The following is a 21,324-nucleotide window of genomic DNA, read 5'->3' as shown; positions in this document are numbered from 1 at the left end:
TACTCCGTTGATGCATAGAACTGTCAGAACCCTTCCTGAGCTTTCTCTAATGACTTTTTCATTATCATTGACATCAACTGAATGGCAGTGAAACAGAGGTATTAGGCTGTATTTAATTGAATCTGAGGGGGTAGAAATGATCAGACGAAGACGCCGTGTAAAGCTGTTAGGAGCTGAGAGCGTTCGACTGCATCCAGAGATCAAGTTGTCAGGCGGTGCATCTCACCGCGATAGACGCTGTGACTTCCATAGCTCGGGGGCTGTGCTCTGTGACAAGACATGATGGATTCACACCCCTGGGAATACCCCTTACCTGTGTGTGCGTGTGTGTGTATGTGTGTGTGTGCATGTGCGTGTGCGCGTGTGTGTCTGTGTCTGTGTGCTGGTCACTCGTCTCCAAGTCATGTCAAAGACCCAGATAAGCAGAAAGCCACAGAATGAGAAATAAGTAACTCGATGGGAAGCAAAAAGGAATTTTGCAGTTTGGTCCGCAGCCATTATTGGTGTATGGCTATAGTGCCCATTTTTGGCTCGTTGAGGAAATTACCATATATACTTAAATGCTCTCTTTGCTTTCTAGTACCAAAAAAGCACTTAATGCCCACAGTGTAGTAAAAATATCACATCTCCCAGGGTGCAGTAAAATCATTACCGTGTGATGTTGGCTCTGTTTTTTGCCAACTATAAATGTCTGTGTTTCCATTCTAGAAAATCAATCTGCACAGTTTGATTTTCTTTGTGTTATTCTAAAGCTGATGACTCCTCCCTTATGCAACTCTGCCACGAGGAGAGCAGATCAGCAGTTATGCACAGAAAGATCACCTGCACTTGCCCTTGTGTGCCTGTTAGTGTATGTTTACAAAAGTACACAAGTGCACCATTTGACCCCGGCTTACAGTAATATCTGCTCGTGTTGTTTAACTGCACTCAGTTTGTCCTTTATGAGAAAGTCGATGGATTTATACTCACTCGCTGTCGTGTCACTGTGTGTTATGCAGCAGTGTTTTGCTGGAAGTGCAGCATTTTCTTACGCAGCAGTATTTGACCTGATGAAATATGTAAACAGACAGGCAGGTTATGTAACCCAGTGTATGGTATCAGGGGGTTAGTGATTGGACTAAAAACAGAACCGCACTGAGAGTGTGACCTCACTCAGATCTACGCAACGTTTGTTTAAACTGATGTCATGTTGAAAAATACATCTCCTAAAAAAGCCATATGTCACATAATGTTTGTGATTTGTATGATTGCACATGTGTTGTTAATGTATATGTGTATGTCTGGCATGTCATCATCAGATACATTTCCGAAGGTTTTAGTTGAAAAGCACATTTATTGTGATTTGGCATCTATTTGTGTTTTGTCTCCGACCAGGAGGATCATGTGATCGGTCACGCGTGTGTGTGCATATTCGTGTCTGTCTACGGCTAATCCTGCATCCTGCTGCAGCAAACTGCATAATATTTTGGGTGCCCAGTTATGGCTGCATGCTCAGGGACTTCATGTGGTTGCAGTGACTAACAAAACATATTTTATTGCCTGTTTAACACTGCCATTGACTGCTTGCTGACTCCTCACTCACTAATCTTTAGTGGCCCTTGGTCGGTAGCGGCCACCACTTACGGCGAACAGCTAACAGGAACTACCAGTACACAAACTGTATATCGCTGCCACTCAGTTGCTGCTACGTGGGCTAGACAGCTTGGTGAGATTAGTTTTGTTTTTGGCAATTATGAAAGGTTTTATACGACAACATCGGGCCAATTGCCTACATACATTGTCGCTGTGTTTTTATGGCGCTTTCCCCCCGATTAGTGTCTAGACGGGGGTTCAACAATTGTGGGTTATTCATTCAATCACACAATACAGCAGTTGTCGCTGCAGACACACCTGGTGGAGATCTGCACTCGACTGAGTGCACATTTCTACTTACATATGGATTTCTTTACAGAGGCTCAGGCGTTGCGAAATTAGCTCAGGGTATAATTGCTATGATATGTGGCATTATGTATCTGTCCCTTCAGAAATATACACAAGTAAATCCGTAAATAATAGCGTTTATGCAATTTCTCAGCTTTAGTGGGTAATTGGCAGAATAAAAGAGGCAGTGTGAGCAGAAGAATGAGAAAACATTGGCGGAGGAAACACGCCCAGTGCTAAGTAAGTAAAGATTACAGGGTAGAAAACTTGTTTTTTTAATGCAAAAGGGATGACAAATGCACAACAAATGCCCTTGGAATTTCCCCCGCACTGTTTCTCCACACATAGCGGTCGTGATAATAACAACATGAAGTGATAGGATGCTGAGTCGCAATCGTTTTACCCTTTCTAATTACTGCCTCTTAGTTTTACTCACCTCCAGTGTTATTTCAACATTTTCATGATGGGAATTTGATCCGACAAAAATAATCACACAGCCCTTTTGGCAGAGAACAACCTTGGATGTGATTTAATTGTCATTGCAGATGGAAAGAAAGAATGTTGACGCTGTGAAATACGTGACTGAACTTGGATTATTTGAAGTTTCTCTCTTTCTCCCTCCTTTGAGCTTATCTCTGTTTGTGTTGCTGCGTGGAGGCAAGGCACTCTGCCAAGAAGTTACATTACAGTCGCGGGTTGACATAAACGTGGGTGTACAAAGGACTTGGAAGGCTTAAATACTTTATTGTGTGTGTAATGTGAACTGAGCAATTATATCTGCCAGCCTTTCAAACAAAGAACTCCTATCAGGCAGGTTCATGTGTTTTTAATTAGCAATGTTCAGCTTTAAGACATGAGCAGGCTAACCAGATAAATAAAGCCATAATGATTGGTACATCAGCATTGCTTTATAATGTATTCTTTAATATGCTGATGATGATGATGATGATGAGATGGCAACTGAAAGACAAGACAAAAAAAGCCACATTATGGATGTTGTTGTGATGAATTTTTGTTGCATCTGTATCGAATATTTCTTTCAGCAGAAACTGTTCTTCCCTTTGATGGTTTAACTACATTTGCCATTTACAGTATTATACTAAGACTTTTACAACGCCCTCATTTCAATTCCTAAAAATACATCTGTGTGAATTTAAATGTAGTTTCTCTTTTAGGCTGTGGGGGAATTTGAGGATTGTGTTTACTAGCACATTGGAGCAATTTGGCAGCCTGCTACCCCATTCACCACAATGTTGCACTAATCCAGTTTAAAAATAATTAGCTACAGGCTAGCAGGCCTGTGAAATTCCTTTCCCTGATTGTCAATGTTTTTGTCATGGCCTCCTCCTCTTCAGCTAGTTCCCGGAGAAATGCATCTCAGAACAGTTTCTTATCTCTTTTATTCTCCCTCTCAAAGTTTATTGATGATCGTTTGAAGATAAAAACATTAGACGTAGCCAAATTTCGGAAATACAAAGTGATTTATAGCCTCTGTAAATTGTTTCCAGTTAAACTGTCCGTTTAGACTTTTTCTCGGGACTGTGTGGACGTGTACGGACTCTGTGAGTGACGGCTCCCTGAGTTAGCTTTGTTGAACCTCTTAGGACGGGACAAATTTCACCTTTGACATTCTTATTGGTCGATGAAGATTTGTGACCAAATAATTCCCATCAATGCGCCGACCACCTTTAACCTGAGAATAGGTCTAATCAGGCAGAATAACTGAAAACACCTGTGTGGTTGTTCAAAGGCCTTAACGGCACAGTGCTGCTTCAGCGCACGCATTTCCATCTAAGTGGTTATTCTCATTGTCCCCGTTTTCTCTCCCTCAGCTCCTAACCTTAAGGGGCGACCTCGGAAGAAGAAGCTGTCCATCTCTCAGAGGAGGGACTCCCAGGGTCAGGCTCAAGGTTCATTGGGGTCAACCCAGGGGTCAACAGCAGTGGTAGCACAGGACCCCTGCAGCCCAGACAGCAAAACTACTATCAAGGTAAGATAAGATATGATTAGACAAAATTAGACTTGTTTTGATCCTAGATGGGAAATGCACACGTTCACATCACACAGATAAAGAACTCTTTGAATTAAATACAAAAATAAGTTGTTTAAGCGTTTTTATGTACGCTGCCTTCTTTACCAGGACCCAATTGTAAAAGAGATGTAAAATCTCAATGTGATTACAACAATTCACTGTCAGAGACACATCAGCAGTGTAGTGTTACATTCTGTCCAATACATGCAGGGAGACATGCGGCTGTGACGGCCACTCGTGTTAAGGGTTGAGCCAATCGTTGAGCCCATCGGCTGTCGGTCTGTCGTCAGTGTATCCTCTGGGGACAACGGCCAATATTTTTGGGGTTCTGGTGTAGCCAGCGGATTTCCAGATAACTGCCATTGTTTACAGTCCAGGTAGCAGCTTGACACGCAAGAATGGAGTTGGAGTTGAGAAACAACAGTAGCCAGTTTGAGTTCAGTTACCAGTTTATTTTTTAGCTAATAAAAGCGAAGTCATCGTCAGACGTTCCGACATTGCATTCTCGAATAATCGTCGGGTCGATAAAATACAAGAATACAGTAGAATAAATGTTTGTCACAGTTTCCTAGCAATGTAATCAAATATTTATCTAACATTGGTTGTAATATTGAAACTGAAGGAAATATCTATGAAAGCCCCTCAACTGCGGTTATGTCAAACTAATCTGTGATGACAGGAAGATCTGCTCCATTGATAACCAATAAGAGGCTGCCAGTAAAAATATGTATTTGCGTAACCCAAACACATCTCATCCAAATTGTCTGACATCATTTGTATAACAGTTTGTTAAGTATTTAATCTGAAGTTACACTCTCTCTCTTTGCAGGTCAAACCCAACTGTAAAATGGTACCAAACGGAAAACTCAACCCGGCATCCAGACACAAGGCCTATGGCCTCAGCAAGAAATCCTCAGCAGAGGAGAAGGAGCGAGGGAAGGACAAGGAAAAGGAAAAGGAGGAGAGGAACGAGAGGGAGGAAAGGAAAGAGGAGGAAACATCAGAAGAGAGCCGAGCTGAGGAGCAAGCATTCTTAGTAGAGCTCTACAAGTACATGAAAGACAGAGACACGCCCATAGAGAGGATCCCCTTCCTCGGCTTCAAACAGAGTGAGTAGCACAACGTATTCTCTTATTCCCTCAGTGGCAATGTTTAAACAATGGAGTACTCTAGTTATGACTCAAAGGCCTGATAGTAAAGTTAGTGTGGATACATTACATGGGTTATTTTAAAGATCTAGGTCATACCATAAACAGTGGGGAAGGTTAGTGGGCTGATAAGGGTATCAGAGTAAAAGACACCTGTAGGAACAGGCGTTAAAGTGCCAAACTTGTTCTGAATTTCCATGCAAGATGAAAAAAGAAAATGTCATTTCAGCTCCAAAAATGTCTTGTGCTTTGAGAAAAGAAACAGAAGTCAATGTTAGTTTAGATATCAGAGTGGCACTCTGTAAGTACACGATAGTAAGATAAGCAGAGGGAAGAAAAAAAACAGTTTGGATTTTAATCAGCATCTCCTACCACGTTATCTATAGTGCCCCCCTGTTGTGATCAGAAGAGGAACTGGGAGCTGCTTTTCAGTCAAGTCAAGGGCAGACATGTGTTCTAACTATCCATAATATTAGAGCTGTAGGGGAAAAAGTAAAAATGTCTGCCAACTACTGCAGGCATTATGCCCAAAATCCCTAAATTACACTGCTGGTAAACTGTAAAAACACATTCAATCTGCGGTAATAATAAACTAAAGGAATAATTGTCTATGTTGAGAAAAATCACATTTAGTGGTTAGTAAAAGACTCTGGAGACTTCCTGTCAGAGCTCGTTTTGGCTTGCTTTTATACAAGGAGAGAATATCTTCTCACAGTTGTCAAAGGGGTTTCCTGTGAAGGCCAAGAACGTCCTCTAACAATGTTAGAAGAACATCACATGTATGCGAAACACGTCTGCCAAAGATGAAAAGATTTTCCAATATAGGTCGGATGCTTAGCTTGCACTCGGTGTGCACGGGACAGAGAGGAGAAACATGCACGTAAACATCACAAAGGTCTCTTGAAACTGTTCTCAGAGTTTGTGTTTGTTTTACGTTTCCTCTCGATGCAAGACACATGGGAACGTGGGCTCTCACCTCAAACCGCGGTTTTCAAATGTACTTGTTTATTCAAGGACGGAAGTCGAATGAGTCGAGAAAGATGTAGCCACTCACATCAGAACGTAGCATGACAACATCAGCAAATTAACAAGACGCAGAAGAGGGAGAGAGATGTCTATTTAATTTAACAATGGCAGTTTATAGCACAGTAAAGCTCATTACTCTAAACTGTTACATGAAGGTAAGCTGCGGTCGCCTCGACTCTGCTAACCCTGCCGCGGTATTTTGACAATCCTGTCATCTTGACTGCCGACATGTTGTTGCTTAAATAGGTCATTGTGGTTGAGGGAGATAGAGAGAGGGAGAGAGAGGGAGACGGAGGGAGAATTACATACCCAACATGCTTTACTTTTAGTTGGCATTTCTCAGTTTGAGCTCAGAATAAAGTCGAAGTCCACGCGCCAACTGTTTTACATACAGTACATGCTTTGAATCTCAAAACCAGACACATCATAAGCAGGGCCCTCATTAAATGGTGAAATCATGCTGTTTAAACTTCGTCCTTGGCAGCGAGCACACATCAGTGCATGTAAAGAGGAGGGAAAAAAAGGAAAACACATCATAATTAATACAACAAACCCTTAGATGTAATCAGGCGCCGTTCTCATATTCTTCCCTTTAAACACGCTACAAATGCATTAAAAGATCAAAGAACTTGCTTTCCTGTAATGGAAATTGAAATTGTGTTATTTTAGTTGCGTTTGACTAATAATCTTTTTATGAAGTTCTCTGGAATTTAACAAAGCAACGGATGGTTGAATGATTTACCAGAATTACCCATGCTTTGTTGTCTGCGCCAATTTGATTCACCTCCAAAAAAGCTGATCTGAATCCGAACACGGACTATTTATTCCTCTTTATCTGCTAGCTCTGGAGTCTCACCTGATGTTTTTTTTAACCCTTGTGTTGTCTTGGGGTCATAATGACCCATCAACACACATACATATACACTCGTACACGGGTCATTTTGACCCCAAGACAACACAAGGGTTAAGACTGCAATTGTGACTCTTGACAGCCCAGCAGAGAGACATAAGCCCTCAAAATCCAGTCAATCTTTCATTACATTGATTGGCTCATAACATATTTTAAACCCAGTGAAATTAATTTTGCCCGTTAACACAGTTCCCACCTGTTTTCCCACCTCACTCTCATGCTGAATTTAGATTTCACTCCAGGGTTTCTATGCATAAAACATCTTAGAGAAAAGGTGCATATCTGAGACTCCACACCTGTAATAAACACTAGATATTAAGATTAATTTGTTAAAAATAGGAAAAAGTAGCTAAAGACCTATTATGAACATTTAGGGCTGCAATTAACAATTATTGTCTTTTAATTGATCAGTTATTGGTTTCGTCTATATAATATCAAAAATAGTGAAAACATGCCCTTCATAACATTCCAGAGTTTTGTTTTTTTTACTATTTCTGCTCAAAATATGCTGAAATAATTAATTGCTTTTAGAAATTGTTGCAGATCGTTTTACTGCGTCGATTAATTCATCTACAATATGAATTTAACAGTCCCTGACAAAGTATTCTTTGAAACGAAAAAGGAAAACTAAATTACTAAATTACTTCAGTAAACCCATTCATGGAGACTGAATTCACACTTCCACCTCAATCACAGGGAATGATTCTTGGCTGTGACATTTAAGGAGCAGTGCCGTTGGAGAGGAAAACAGTTTTGTGCTACAGTTTATTCATGTAAGCTGCTGTCCTTCTATTTTTTTTATCACTTGGTTAATATTGACTCTGCTCTAGAAGCTGCTGCCATTGAAGTTGTACGGTGCAGCAGAGGAGCTGGAAGAAATGAGAGAGAGAGAGAGAGAGAGAGAAAGTGGATTTAGTACGAATAAAAAAAAGAGTAGTTGTGGTTACATTGTATATTCTGAATGCCCTTGATCTGCAAGATTAACTCGTAACTGTATGTGCGCGGCGATGCCAGACTCGTGTGCTTCAGTGCTCGGGCATCAGCATGTGATTGTGAACATCAGTTCCAATTTGTCTCCCTCTTTCAGCCTTGTTGTCTAATTGCCATGCCATCGGTGTGTCATCGAGGCTGCATTGTGTTCCTGTTTTGTCATCCTTATCTCAGTGATAATTGCTCCTGCCAAATAGAGGGGAATTAAGAAAAGAAATTGCTAATGACAAGACATCTAAGAAAAGGCATGTTCTCTCATTTCCTTTATCTGTTCTGTTCCCTCTCAGTCCCGCGTGCTATTGTGGTAATTACTGTCGATGCATAACACGCTTAAATAGACCATCTTTCTGTTTCTACAGTCAGAGAGCACAATACGCCGGAGTGCTCAGTTCAAACAGAAAAACCTACCCAGCTCCCTTTGTTATTCCACCCGTGCATTGACAACGGTAGCAGAGAGGAGGGAAGGAAAAAAATCAATGCTGTCAAATGCGGAGATAGGAAAATGTCATTTTGACAAATGCAAGGCTTTGTGTACGCACAGATTGAATTTTGATGGATTTCTCCCCAGGCGAGTCCTCCTTTTCTTATTTATATGCCTTCATATAAAAATGTTAAACAATGATGTTACAGAAAGCAAATACAAATGTCATTGGCACAAAAAAGGGCTCCAATGAACTTGTGGTTCTTTGTTTGTGGGAAACATTTTTCTTTTAAAGATAGACAGCCATGTGAAGCCTTTCTGAAAGCTTACATGGCTATTTTTAGGAGAATGTTACACAAGACTTGTATTTTGATATGGCCTGTCATGGAGTATTTGCATGGGGAAATCAATGCAAATTAATTTGCATTAGTTCAAACCGAAGTTTGAGTATATTGCCAAGCGTTTGATGCTTGAAATGGTTTCATTCATACCTGCAGGCAGCGGTTGATGGTTAACAAATCTCTTTGTCAGGATGAAGCATATTCTATATTTTATCACATGATTGTACAAGTATTCAATATTCATCCTTTCAGCTGAAGAGCAGTGTATGTGTGAAAATGATTTTTTTTAAAGATGATATCCTTTTCCACTGCTATCTATCTATCTATCTATCTATCTATCTATCTATCTATCTATATCTCTCTCTCTCTCTCTCTCTCTCTCTATATATATATATATATATACATATATATATATATATATATATATATATATATATATATATCAGTCTGTCTGTCTCAAGTACAATACTTAAATATTCAGGTATGATGTCAAGTATGTAAATGTCCTTATTACTCCACTTTATGTATTTTGACATTCCGCATAATGACTACTTTTCAGTATATTTTGTTGGTAATACTTCATAAATGAAGTCTATAACTTGTAATGGAGTATCTTTACTTGTTGCTATGGCTGCTTTGACTTAACTAAAGGACCTGAATACTTCCTCCAGGCTTGTATTTATCTCCCTCCCTCTGGTGTAATGACTGAATGTGACGTCATGTCTTTCAGCTCACTTCCTGACTGCCTTGTTTGTCTTCTGTCTTCCACAGTCAACCTTTGGACCATGTTTCAAGCTGCTCAGAAACTAGGCGGATATGAGTTGGTAAGTATTCACATGTGTGGTGATATATTCCCTCACTTTCGTTGAAGTCCCTCCCTTCAATCTTCTGTCTCCCCCTCTTTCTGTTTTCCGTCTCCTGCTCTCTTTTTTATTTATTATCTCCTCCTCTGTCACTTACACCATACCTACCTCCCTTGTTTTTTCCCTGCTTTTTTTTCCTTTTGCCCTCCTTTTGCCCCTTGAGGTCAGTCACTATTTTCCCAAGAAGAAAGTCTTGCTCGTAGCTGCATTTAGCAAAAAATGATACCGTTGTTTCAAAACCCCCTTTGGAGTGGAAAACACATGTTCCTCTGCTCTGCACTGGTCAGAAGGAAATTGGTCAAATCGCTCATTTTTTCCCATGTTGCAGACAAAGTGAAATGTACATACAGTGTGTTCCCACATGCACTGCACGCACACATAAACACACAACCGAAGAACTGAGTATGCATGAGGCACAGCCATTTAACTTGGCAGCCCCACCTGCCGTTTATTCATTCACTGTTCATGTGCGACGTGTTTCCAAAGTGAAGTCAATGTTTGATGTTGAGTCGTCAAGTGTATTGCTCATGCCTGTTTCTTCATTAGCTAGCTGGTTTAATGTCATCCAAACAGACAGCCAGACCAGACCATAAACAGGATCCAAGTCATATAATTGGGGGCTCATATCCTTTTAAAACCCTCATATCTGCAGCTGATTATCTCACGTTTCATGTCCCGGCTTTGTTGGCTCTGTGGCGGCTTGGAGTTTTGTGTTTTTTGTTGTAGTCCGTCATCTGTTTTGGGATAAGGGGTTATAGCAGGAACAACTGACTGCATGATGTTAACAGAGCTTATTATGTTAGAGAATTGAGTGTTGAGGATTCAATAAATGGAACATCATGACTCAGTAACTCCCCAAGACCTCAAAGTGATCTCAACCACTTGTGTTTTTCTATTTGTTTTCCTTTTTTTTTCAATTCTTTCTTCCCCTCATATTTTTTAAATTTTCCTCACCCTACATTCATCTGATTGTCGTCTTTTGTCTCTTATTAGTTTTTCTCTTTGTCTTATCTCTTTGTCTTCTCGTCCATCCCTCCAGATCACCGTCCGCAGACAGTGGAAGCATGTCTATGATGAATTGGGCGGGAACCCAAGCAGCACAAGTGCCGCCACGTGTACACGGAGACACTACGAGAGGTGAGTTGTCATGGTCGACAGTTATATATGACACATTATGCATGCACACATGGAACAGTTTGCATCGCCTGAAGTGAGTAAACTCCCTCACAGCTGCATCAGATATGATTTCACAATGCTTTATTCATAACATCAGGGCACTACAAGAGAAGAATTGATCTTATTCAGGGGAAGTCAATGCACTTACACATATGTGAATAATAGTCTCTCACTGTTGGGGCATGCAGTTCTAATAGGATTAAGAAATGCTTTCCTTATGGGCCTGAATCAATTCATGATGAGATGAGATTCAGTTATTTTTCTTAGGATTAATTGATTAGTTGTGTGGCACTGTGGAACCAATTATGCAGTAAACTCCACCCATGCTGCTGTACAAGCAGGCTAAAGAGGATTTAAAAGCTCAAATTGACTGCAAAGTTTTGAATTATTAAGTGACCTACATGGATGCACATATATAGTAAGTAACTCCCCTCTACACCATATATGCATTGCAAGCATACCGAGCAGCAAGATAAAATGAAAACACCAGTTTAATGTATTCCACTAATCATTCAGTCAGATACTGCAGCAGTTTGAATCTCCACATTATAATCACTCAGATGGTATTACCAAACCAAAGCAAGCATATGAATATGATCCTGAGGGAGCTGTGAGGGTATTATTCAGGGTTGCTTGCACACACTCACACGCACACACACACACACACACACACACAAACATGCACACACGCCCACTTTCCCAAGGTTAAACAAATGCCAAACATGATCTTCCCAACAAGAGATAACCAGTCGCTCATGAGGCAGGTCATTTCTACGGGCCGGCGACCCTCTCCACGTCCCTCCGGCTGCTGCAGGTTCATGCATCAGCACAGCTCAGGCACACACACACACACACACACACACACACACACACAGACACACACACACACACACACACGCACACCTGTCAGTAATACAGCAATGTACTAGAAGTACCATATGAGGGAGCCGGGCAGCTTCATATTGTGTCAAGATTGCATGCTGTAAGCAAATTTGCAAGCACAGGCAGTGCCGACCGGGGAGGCTTTTCCAGGAAATTTGTGAAACCATAGGTGTGAGAGAGTATTGTTCAGTGTGTTGTGTTTGTAGACAAGTTGACACTGTGCCTCTAAATGTTTCAGCTGAGGTTGCTTTCAGTGTTTACGCTGGATTCCTAGTTCTCCCCCACTGCCTCCAACAGGGATATGTTTTATTTATACTAATAATAGATATGACTTTCAAGTGTCAGAGATGATGCTGGTCAAATATAGTTTTCTAGCAAAAGTCAGAATACGTGTATGATCCTTGTTTTGTGTATTCAGTACGATGCGTCTCTGCCAAGAAATGAGTTTGAAGTCAGATGTGAAGAGCCATATTGTTCATCAGTTTTTAAGGTGTAAACAGGGTCGTAGGAAAACAGGCGTTGTAGGACGAAAACCGCGTGGGAAGCGTTGAGGTGTGACTGCTGCTGCTGCGCTGGCCTTTCCTTCTCCAGCCGCCGAGAAGCAGCTAAGAGAAAATAATGCTGAATCAATACAAAGCAATAATATCCACACACTGCAGTGAATATCAGGCTGACAGGGAGAGGAGGTGTAAGAGGGAGGGGTGGAGGTGATGTGTGAGAGAGAGAGAAACCGAGAGAGAAAGAGAGAGAGATCAGCTGAACCTGAGCAAGTTTCCATTCAGGGGAATCATTTTAGCTGAGCCTTGGTGTTTGGGCTGCTTGGAGGGCAATTAGCTTCATTGTATTAACTCAGCAAACACGGCCATTCTCTCTGCATGATGAATGAGGCTGTTTGTGGGCTCGCTGAAGTGTGCGTTTGTTCCCCAGAGGCGTCTTTGTTTCCACCTTTAATCATTCGTCAATGTGCTACAGAAATATAATTCACAGGGACGAATGTACAGTGTGCAAACTGGAACAACACTTATGTTTTCCCCTCCGCTCTGAAGGACCACTTCTGAATTGTCTCGGCGGGCCGAAGTACAGTAGAGGAGGACATGTGAACTATCACACTAGTGTGAAGAAAGAAAACAATATTTCAGGAGTTAATTGCTTTAAATTAAGTGGATATTCTTAGCTGTTTTGGCATTATTTGGGTTAAAGACTGTGGATATCCACAAGCATTCAGCTCTCATTTTAAATTATACACATTATCCTTTTACAGCCCTAATGGTAAAATCATATGAAATGGTTTCCTAGGAGATGTTATTGTGAAAGACGGAGCCGGGGGCATAATCACTATATTTATGCTGTCCAGGAGCAGTTGGTAATGGAGTTACATGGCTGAAATTGAACAGGAGATAACCTCAGCTAATTGTAATTTTAAAAGTTACTGTTTTTTAGTTGCTGAGCGCCGTTCATTAGTGTGCAGGAGGAAAATCAATGCAGAAATGTCCAAGCCAAGGTCTGCCGCTGCAGCTACGGGGAGGCTTTAATGATATTTATTTAAACCGTTTCCCGAGATTAGCTGTCAGGGCCCAGCGCTCTGAATTAAAAATGAGGTCATGAAAAAGATGGCATCAATAACCTTGAAATAGACTGCCTTTTGCTTCTGTGCTGTGCCATTTTCTCTCTCTCTGTCTCTCTCACTCTCTGCCTTGCACTTCATGCTGTTTCTTTCATTATACAGGTCAGCGCCTTTTAACAGCTCTTACATATTTAATCTTCCTGGTTTCCTATGTGATCTCTTGTTACAGAAACATCACATTTCACTATCTCTGTTCAATTCTGCCTGTTACACATTTTTAATACCTCACCATGCCTTGGCACTCTAATGTAATTGCACAACAGGGTTGGTATTGGGGATATTGGAGGGGGGGGGGGTATCCATGGCAACAGAGAAGCAATTTAGAATAATTTGCTATTTAAAAACTCTTAGGTTTTTGGGCAATAGCAGAGAGCGCAGATGAGGAGTTTTGGATTAGATCATTTCATCTTTTAAGCATTAAATGTTTGCCAGATGTACTGAACATGCAGTCTCAGGCCTGTGAAATAGTCTGCGGCTCAAATGCAGATATGTGTTTCTTTTAAGACAGATGCACGACTGCTCCAATTTTTGTCGACTAGATGTTTTATTGATTCAGCCTTCATTCATTCCTCCTGGTATCGATGTTCCTCTGCATTCACTAAAGCTGCTCTCCAGCTATAAAAATCCATGTGTTGCTCATAATTATGAGGAAACCTTGAGCCAGTCTTCACACTGGGAATTAGAATAGATTTGGGAAAGAGAAAGGGGAGATGAGTCGCGACAGGAGTTTTTTTTTAAATTGTATTCAGTATCTTGCACTCGTCAACATCTGTCGGTATTGTGCTTGCTGTGTTGCAGATACATCAAATGTGGCGCATTACAGCTTGCCTTGTGTAGCGCAAACACAGATTTCAATTACTCTGGTGTCTAGTTCTAAAGCAGAGGGATTACAACAAGAGGTGGTGGGGAGGGAGTATCACCTTCATGTCCTCCCTGCTTTTTACTCCCTAGAGAAACCGGGAGAGAGAGACAGAAACAACGGAAGATTTGAATGAACAAGCAAAAATGATTCAATATTAGGAAATAGAGGAGGGGAGGAAAAAAGGCAGAGAAGTTGCAATGTGGCAACATGGTTGCATATTGTCTGTCAGCATTCCTTAACACTATAAACAATGTCTCAACATGTTGTCTACATCAAAAGCATGGCCAAATTCCTTGCATATGCATGACTCTCCTACTGAATCTGGATGTGAGACTCAGTGGGAACGCAGCCAAAGAGCTGCATGTTCTTTACACTAAAATAGCAAGAAGCTATTTTAACCTCCGAGAGCTAGATGGTTTCCAGAAGACAAAACGCTTCATTGAGTATTCAGTGATAAAACCTCTCCTTTTTTCTTCCTGGCGATCTAACAAATCACAATATTGGATGATTTCTTTATGCGAGGAATTTAATCAAAAGGTCCAAGGTTTCTCTCCCTAGTGGCAGTGAGAAATCACAAATTATGCCACTGACGTGTGACAGGCAATCGACTGTATGAGAATCTATTCAAGTCTACTGAGATTAATAACTAGTTCAGTGTAGCAAATTAAATTAATGACATTCTTGCAGAGATTTCAGTCCACTGTAGGGCAGCGAGAGGGAACATATGCTGTATATTTTGGGAAATTAACACTTGAGTGTGTCTTCATGCAGAATAGCACACATTTATTTTAAACAGTTAGCACTCTTGGCTCACACCTGCTATGGCGAACATTTACCACGAGCTGCAGCAGCAGCAGCAGCTAATGAGAGCGAACCCCGGGGGAACAGTAGAGGTCATTTTAAATCTGGTATTTTCAGACTTGACAAAGGACTTAAGTTTTTCATACATTCCTGCGTTGCCCTCCTGTTTTAACTGCATGAATGAGGGTCACCTCAAGTGGTTTGGCTTCGAGACAAAAGAGGGGCTTTGAGGCATGAATCCAAAGCAGAGGGACCAGCTACAATGTCTGTTTATCCCTCTGCAGGCATCTTGCCACTCTCTTTCTACACAGCAGTTATGGGTTTCTCTTTGCTGGGATGATGTTTAATCATTGCATTTAGATTCGATAAACATTTGATGTTATCTTTTTTTATTTCATTCTCTTTTCCTTACAGGCTTGTAAAAGTAAGTCATTTTCTTTCCTCCAAATCTCTCTACAGCCCCCGGGGCCTGTCCACAAACTCTTTAAATAGTTTATTTTCGTTTTTTTCCCCTCTTTTTTTTTTACGCGTGAAGCAGCTCTTGTGATCTTAACACAACACCAGTTCAAATTAATTTCAGCACGGATGGGAGGGAAATTGTTGAAATGGAACAGCCCGCAGGCTTTTTCCCCTCTTTATTTGGTGACTTAGGCATTTCTTGGATTCTAGCACACAGCTTGTTCCTGTAACACAAAACTCAGATGAGAGCAGCACATTGCTGGTAAAGTCACCTTGTTTTTGCCAAGTTGTGTTTTTTGGGGGAGGTGCTTTGTGTGCAATCCATTATTTCAAAGGCACAGACATGCTTAGTTGACATTTGTGGTTTGAAGTTGTGCTTTAGACTGTTATTGATTCTTAAGAAAGATCACACAGATATAATAAATGTTATATATATATATATATATATATATATATATATATATATATATATATATATATATACATACACATACATAATATCTATATCAATAGCTTAATTCCATTTTCTATCTGTGCCTAGGTTTATAATCTCTTCGCAACATATTTTACTTGCTTGTTATCAACATGTAAAATGGCTGCTTCAACAAAAGCCAGGTGATAAATTGGCATGAGAGGAAGTTAAGTATTTATTGACCTCATAAAAATGTTGCCTCTCTGCCTTAATGAAATTCCTTCCTGGAATCTCTGAGTGCAGCACACGGCCCCCTAGTGGCTCTAACGATGAACTACACCTGGCTCTCTTTCAACTAATGCAGTGGCTGCCAAGCTCAACCCTTCCCCTTCCTTGGAGGAAATTGCTACTTATATAAGTGGTATTGTATTATGAGTGCTATATAACATGATCATGACTAAGTTATATATACACTGCTTGAAATGACTCCAGTTGACACTGACGTCTCGATTAGGATTTTACACTTCCTTGTTTAACATAGTGGTAAAAAGAGCCCTGTAGCTCGAATCTTATTTGATTATTCAGCCACTTGTGTAAATTTACATAAAACTGTAAAAGGTTTATGTATTGGAATTGGAAGTCCTACTTAAATAAATAATAGTTTTTATAGGCTACAGTTTTGGTAAATCACCCTGCAATTATCAAGTATAACAAAGCAAATTATTCTGATGTAGGGGACTTCCTGAGACAGATTTTTGGTTTCTTAGCCTTTCCATTTGGAACTATTTAAGGCTCCAGTAATTTCCCGGGCTCAGCTCTTACATTATCCGGGCCTGTGACACCCCACCCCCACTCCATATTGACATTCCATAAAGTTGACCCGGGCCAAGGCAGCCGTCTCTTTCCCACAGATCATTGTGATAGTCAACAGTGCACCCTGGTATACTGTATGTATGTAGTTATGTATGTATTTGTATATATATTTACCACTGTATATATGCTACTTTTCTAGCCCTTATATTAAAGGACAGCTGGACATTTTCATAAGATGAACACAAGCCTGAAGAAATAAAATCCACAGTTTTATAACAGTGGAAGATTTAATCTACCTGCCTTTTCTGGGAAGCAAAGCATAATTATAGACAGCCTGAGAACCAATTGTTTGTAATAAATTACCACCGTTGTATAGAGATTGCATGTGTTTATCTCTGTTCTCGAGGATCCTTCGTTTCTTCATTCAGAATCAGTTTTTCTCCTCATTAACATGTCATTATCCCCTCTTTCACTCCCTTTGTTTCTTTTTTCTTTTGCTCTCTTTCCTTCCCTTCTTCTCTTTCATAACCCCTTTTGCTCTCCGTCTTTCCAATAAGTCACATTTAATAGTACATTTCCTTTCTTGGCCTGGGGCCTGGTGCCAGACCAGCTGTATGAAATGTAGTTTCACCGCTTTCCATGCCAGCACTTTTGTTCAGAGGAAAAATAACAAAAAATCCCACAGAGCCTCTTGAACTCTCAGAGGCTTTTTTTCTCTTCCTTTTGAAGAGGAGGCGAAACAGCTCTTGATTCATTGTTTGTTTTACCGCCATGTCCCTTAAAAGGAATACTGCAACCGTCTCTTGTCGTTACACGAGAAGACCTTATTTTTCTCATGACTGAGAAAGTCATGTTTCTGTCTGGCTTTTATGGATTGTTATTGTAAAAAAAACCCTGACAGAGGAGCTGGAGAGATTTTCAGTAGAGCTTATTGAAGTTTGGAGTGTTGTAGTTTTTCAGTTGTCTTGGTTTCCTCTTTCACAACGTTTCTTATTTCTGGTCTAGTGCCAATTTCCATTTTCTTTTTCTGAGCAATAAAATACTAAAAGTTTCCCTCACTGGTTTCTTCATGTCATTATTTTACACATGGGTATTGTTATGTTCTCCAGATCTTAATGTTCCCATTAGTTATGACATCAGCTGCGGAAAATTGAGTTGAGAAGTATTCAGAAGACAAATAACAGAAGTCAAAAATAGTTAAATGTTTTTTTCTCCACAGGATCGTCCTTGTCTCTCCGTATGTACTTAGTTAAGTTGGAGCATATGCAGCTATCATTGCACTAAATCACGTCAGCTGAAATATTATATTACTGTAGCCACTTTAAGGGCTTCTGTGATTAATCACAGTTATATATTAAATTAGATATGATATGACATACAAGATTTAAATCCTTCCAGACATTTTCCCTCCTTTTCACTCCCAGTGTACATTCACTATACACACTCACAAGAACAACACACACATATTCTTTCCTGTCAAGGATTAACTAATATCAACTGTGATCTGTCTCAGCAGGGTGACTCACATTCTCTCTCTCTCTCTCTCTCTCTCTCTCTCTCTCAAACACACACACATACTCTGGCACCTAATCTGAACCTGGATTTCCCCATACCTATTAATTACAATAGGATTGTTAACACTTGCCACATATTTAAGCAAGGAGGTTTTATAACAATGTATTTGGTACCCTGCATGCCTGCGGCAAAGCTGCAGCTCATTCTGTTTTCGCTGTTACCAAAACAAAATACTCATGTTATTTATTCTACATTTCAATCTTTAGCATGGAAAGCAAAATAAGCAAGGTGTTTTGTTTAGAATATGCTTCTCCCGGCCCACGTCACCGTGTGCAAATGTATAGTTTTGTGTATTTTTTGTGAATGTAAAATTGATTTTTGTTTGTGCGTGATGAATCAAAACATAGATTAGTAATTGCCCCTTGTTCAGCCTGACATGGCATAATGTGACCATACCACAAGCTCATCTGCATTCCTTTGCCTGCATTCTTCCTCAGGCTCCTCCTTCCCTACGAGAGGCACGTTAAAGGCGAGCATGACAAGCCCCTCCCCTTGGTCAAACCCAAGAAGCAGGAGGGCGGCCAAGAGAAGGCTTCAGGAGCCAAAGCCAAAGGAGTGGGGGCCAAGAAATTCAAAGGCTTCAACAATCCCAAGCTGGGAAGTAGAAAGGACAGAGGGGAGGCAGTGAAAGACCAAGAACAATCACAGGTCAGTCACAGATTTCTCCCAATTTCGGCTTCATCAGGATTCCGAATTCAGTTACATTTTAATCTCCCTGTGCTTTCTCTTTTTCTCCGCCTTCTGTCTTGAATTCGTGTTATCTTTAAAATTGCCCAATAATAAGGAAATATACGAGTGTCCTATTTCTTTTATGTTGAGAAACAACTGTAATAACGATAATTTCTCTCTGCGTGCAGGACTCCAAGGAGAAAGAGGAGAATCATGAGCTGCCAACAGACATAAAAGAGGAGGTATCTCTGAGAGATGAACCAATTGTAATAGAGGAGGAAGAGTTGCACGTTACCCTAAAGGAAGAGGAGTCGTTGGCAGTGGAGCAGCCATCTTCACTCTGTCCCAAAGAGTCAGACTGCAGAGCCCCACATGCTGGTTTGTCCCACCACACGGGGCCCGGTCCCCGGCCTGAATGGAGGCAAATCAGCGAGGCCCTCCAAGCGAAACTCTCCTGTGAACAGCAAATTGAAGGGCATTTCATTCCTAAAATCCCTTACCTGCCTCACCGTTGGGATCAGAACAGACCTGCTGGACATGTTGCTCTGCCCGAGCCCTCCTCCAGGGCCAAAGACTCCATAGACAGTCACGGTGGGAGGGTGGGGAAAGTGTTACCGATGTGTAAGCAGGCAGACAGACAGTGTATAGACTTGAGCACAGATTCCTTCCCAGAGAAAGAAGACTATGTGGCCATAAAGAAGGAGTCCACCCAGAACCCCGCACAAACGGCTGCCTACTGCAAATCCAGCCAGGGGGTCATGTCTCCTTTAGCCAAAAAGAAGCTCCTCTCCCAAGTGTGTGAGTCCAACCCTTTCTCCTTTACGTCTCCTTCTCTTCAGCCGCCACATCCCACGGCGACTTCCTCTCTCCCTGTCGTATCAGTACCTGAAAGGGAGAGGGAGAAGAGGAAGGGTGACGAGGAGGCGGTGGGACAGAGGCTCGGGTGTGTGTCGGACAGCATCCCGGAGGTAGCGCCCATATTCCGGCCATCAGTCATCCAGCATGCCCAGAGCAGCAAGCCTCACCAACAAGCCACCAGTGGCCCCTCAGAGAGGAGCGGGGAACTCTCAGAGGCGTACAGCTGCCGGACCAGCCGTCACCTCCAGCCTCAAGTCAATCCGCCGTGGCAGCCCTATCTCCCCCAAGCCCATGCCCAGGATGGTGTGGAGAACGCCGGGGAGACGCTACTCCAGGGCCCAGCTTCTCAACCCCGGAGCTACACAAGCGACTGCTACTCCTCCCCTCACCTCCACAGTCTGTACAGGCAAACTGAGAGCTGCCTGAGCCAGGAGAGGATGGTTGGCTTCCCCAACGGAGATCGGCGAGAGCGCTACATCAGAGACCATGAAGGCAGCTTTGTCTGTGGCGGCCTGGAGCAAGAGGGCTTGGCCTACAGATCTCACTACGGTGACAGGACTCAAACACACATAGAGAGGAGAGAGGCAGACGATGAACCCAGAGACTTTACGATCTCGAAACCTCTCTCTCAGAGGGGGTCCTCCTTCTCGAAGCCCTCTTTCTGCAATCTCCCTTACCCCATCATGCACCAGGGTTTGGATTCCCACCCTAAGGCGTGCAGAGTTCCTCCCATGACCATCTCTCCTCCCAAACAGAACCCGGCAGAATCATCGCAGCCATTTCCCAGCCCGAAAGCGCCAAGCGATTCGTCCCACGTCAGCCCCAATCGACCCAGTAAGCGAAGCCACTTGGAACCGGAGGGCGAGGATGTTCCTGAAAGGAAGGTCCGCGTGGTGACGCCAGTCCACCCAGCCGGCGCCATCCGACGCAGCGACCCGGAGGAGCTTAAACCAGCCGAGCCGGCCCACGCCGTTCACCTCATCAACCATCTCCCTGAGGGCCACCCAACCACTACCTACAATCCACATCTCTACACTGCCATGTACGCACCCGGCAGCCTGATCTCCCCAGGAGACGGGCTGCACCAGCACCCAGGTCTGCAGTACCTGAAGAGCCAGTCGGCAGTGTCTCCCCTCATGCCCCCGTTAGCCTTCCACTCCATGATGCTTCACAGGCAGCTGCTGGCCTCCAGCCCCAGCCCGCACCACTTCTACAGGCACCCGGGCGGGGCAGCACTGTACGGGGACCTACTGCACCACCTGTACCCTCTCTCCACCCTCCCGCCCCCTCAGCTGTCCTCGGTACACCCCAGCACCAGACTGTGAGAGGAGGATTTACTTCACCCTCTCCTTCTTTATGCTCACAAACTTTTTTCAGCTTCTCTCTTGACTTTCTGTCTCTCTTGCTCGGGGATTGTGGCTCAGTCGAAAATAAACACTGATTATAAAACTTATCACAGACTGATGAACTCATAACTCAGACTGAAAATTCCATTCTCTTTATTTTTGTGTGTTTTTGTTTGCATTTGTTTATATACTTTGC

The 21,324-nt window shown here is 42.1% G+C and overlaps 1 protein-coding gene across 1 annotated transcript in view; it reads left to right on the top strand.

The window, feature by feature from the left end:
• The window catches only part of arid5b (AT-rich interaction domain 5B), a gene marked incomplete at its 5' end in the record, with an annotated part of 68,925 nt that extends 47,815 nt beyond the window's left edge, over positions 1-21,110 (top strand). Inside the window, 6 exons of the mRNA XM_079229281.1 lie at positions 3,753-3,910; positions 4,782-5,061; positions 9,560-9,612; positions 10,691-10,788; positions 18,693-18,903; positions 19,113-21,110. Of these exons, the coding sequence (XP_079085407.1) occupies positions 3,753-3,910; positions 4,782-5,061; positions 9,560-9,612; positions 10,691-10,788; positions 18,693-18,903; positions 19,113-21,107 (2,795 nt within the window). The 3' untranslated portion in view covers positions 21,108-21,110. The remainder of the gene's footprint in view (positions 1-3,752; positions 3,911-4,781; positions 5,062-9,559; positions 9,613-10,690; positions 10,789-18,692; positions 18,904-19,112) is intronic.
• Between the last annotated feature and the right edge of the window lie 214 nt (positions 21,111-21,324).

This window comes from Taurulus bubalis (genome assembly GCF_910589615.1).
Source record: "Taurulus bubalis genome assembly, chromosome: 14".
Classification (NCBI taxonomy): domain Eukaryota; kingdom Metazoa; phylum Chordata; class Actinopteri; order Perciformes; family Cottidae; genus Taurulus; species Taurulus bubalis.
Note: the sequence above shows the minus strand (reverse complement) of the source record. Positions and strands in the feature narration are given on the sequence as shown.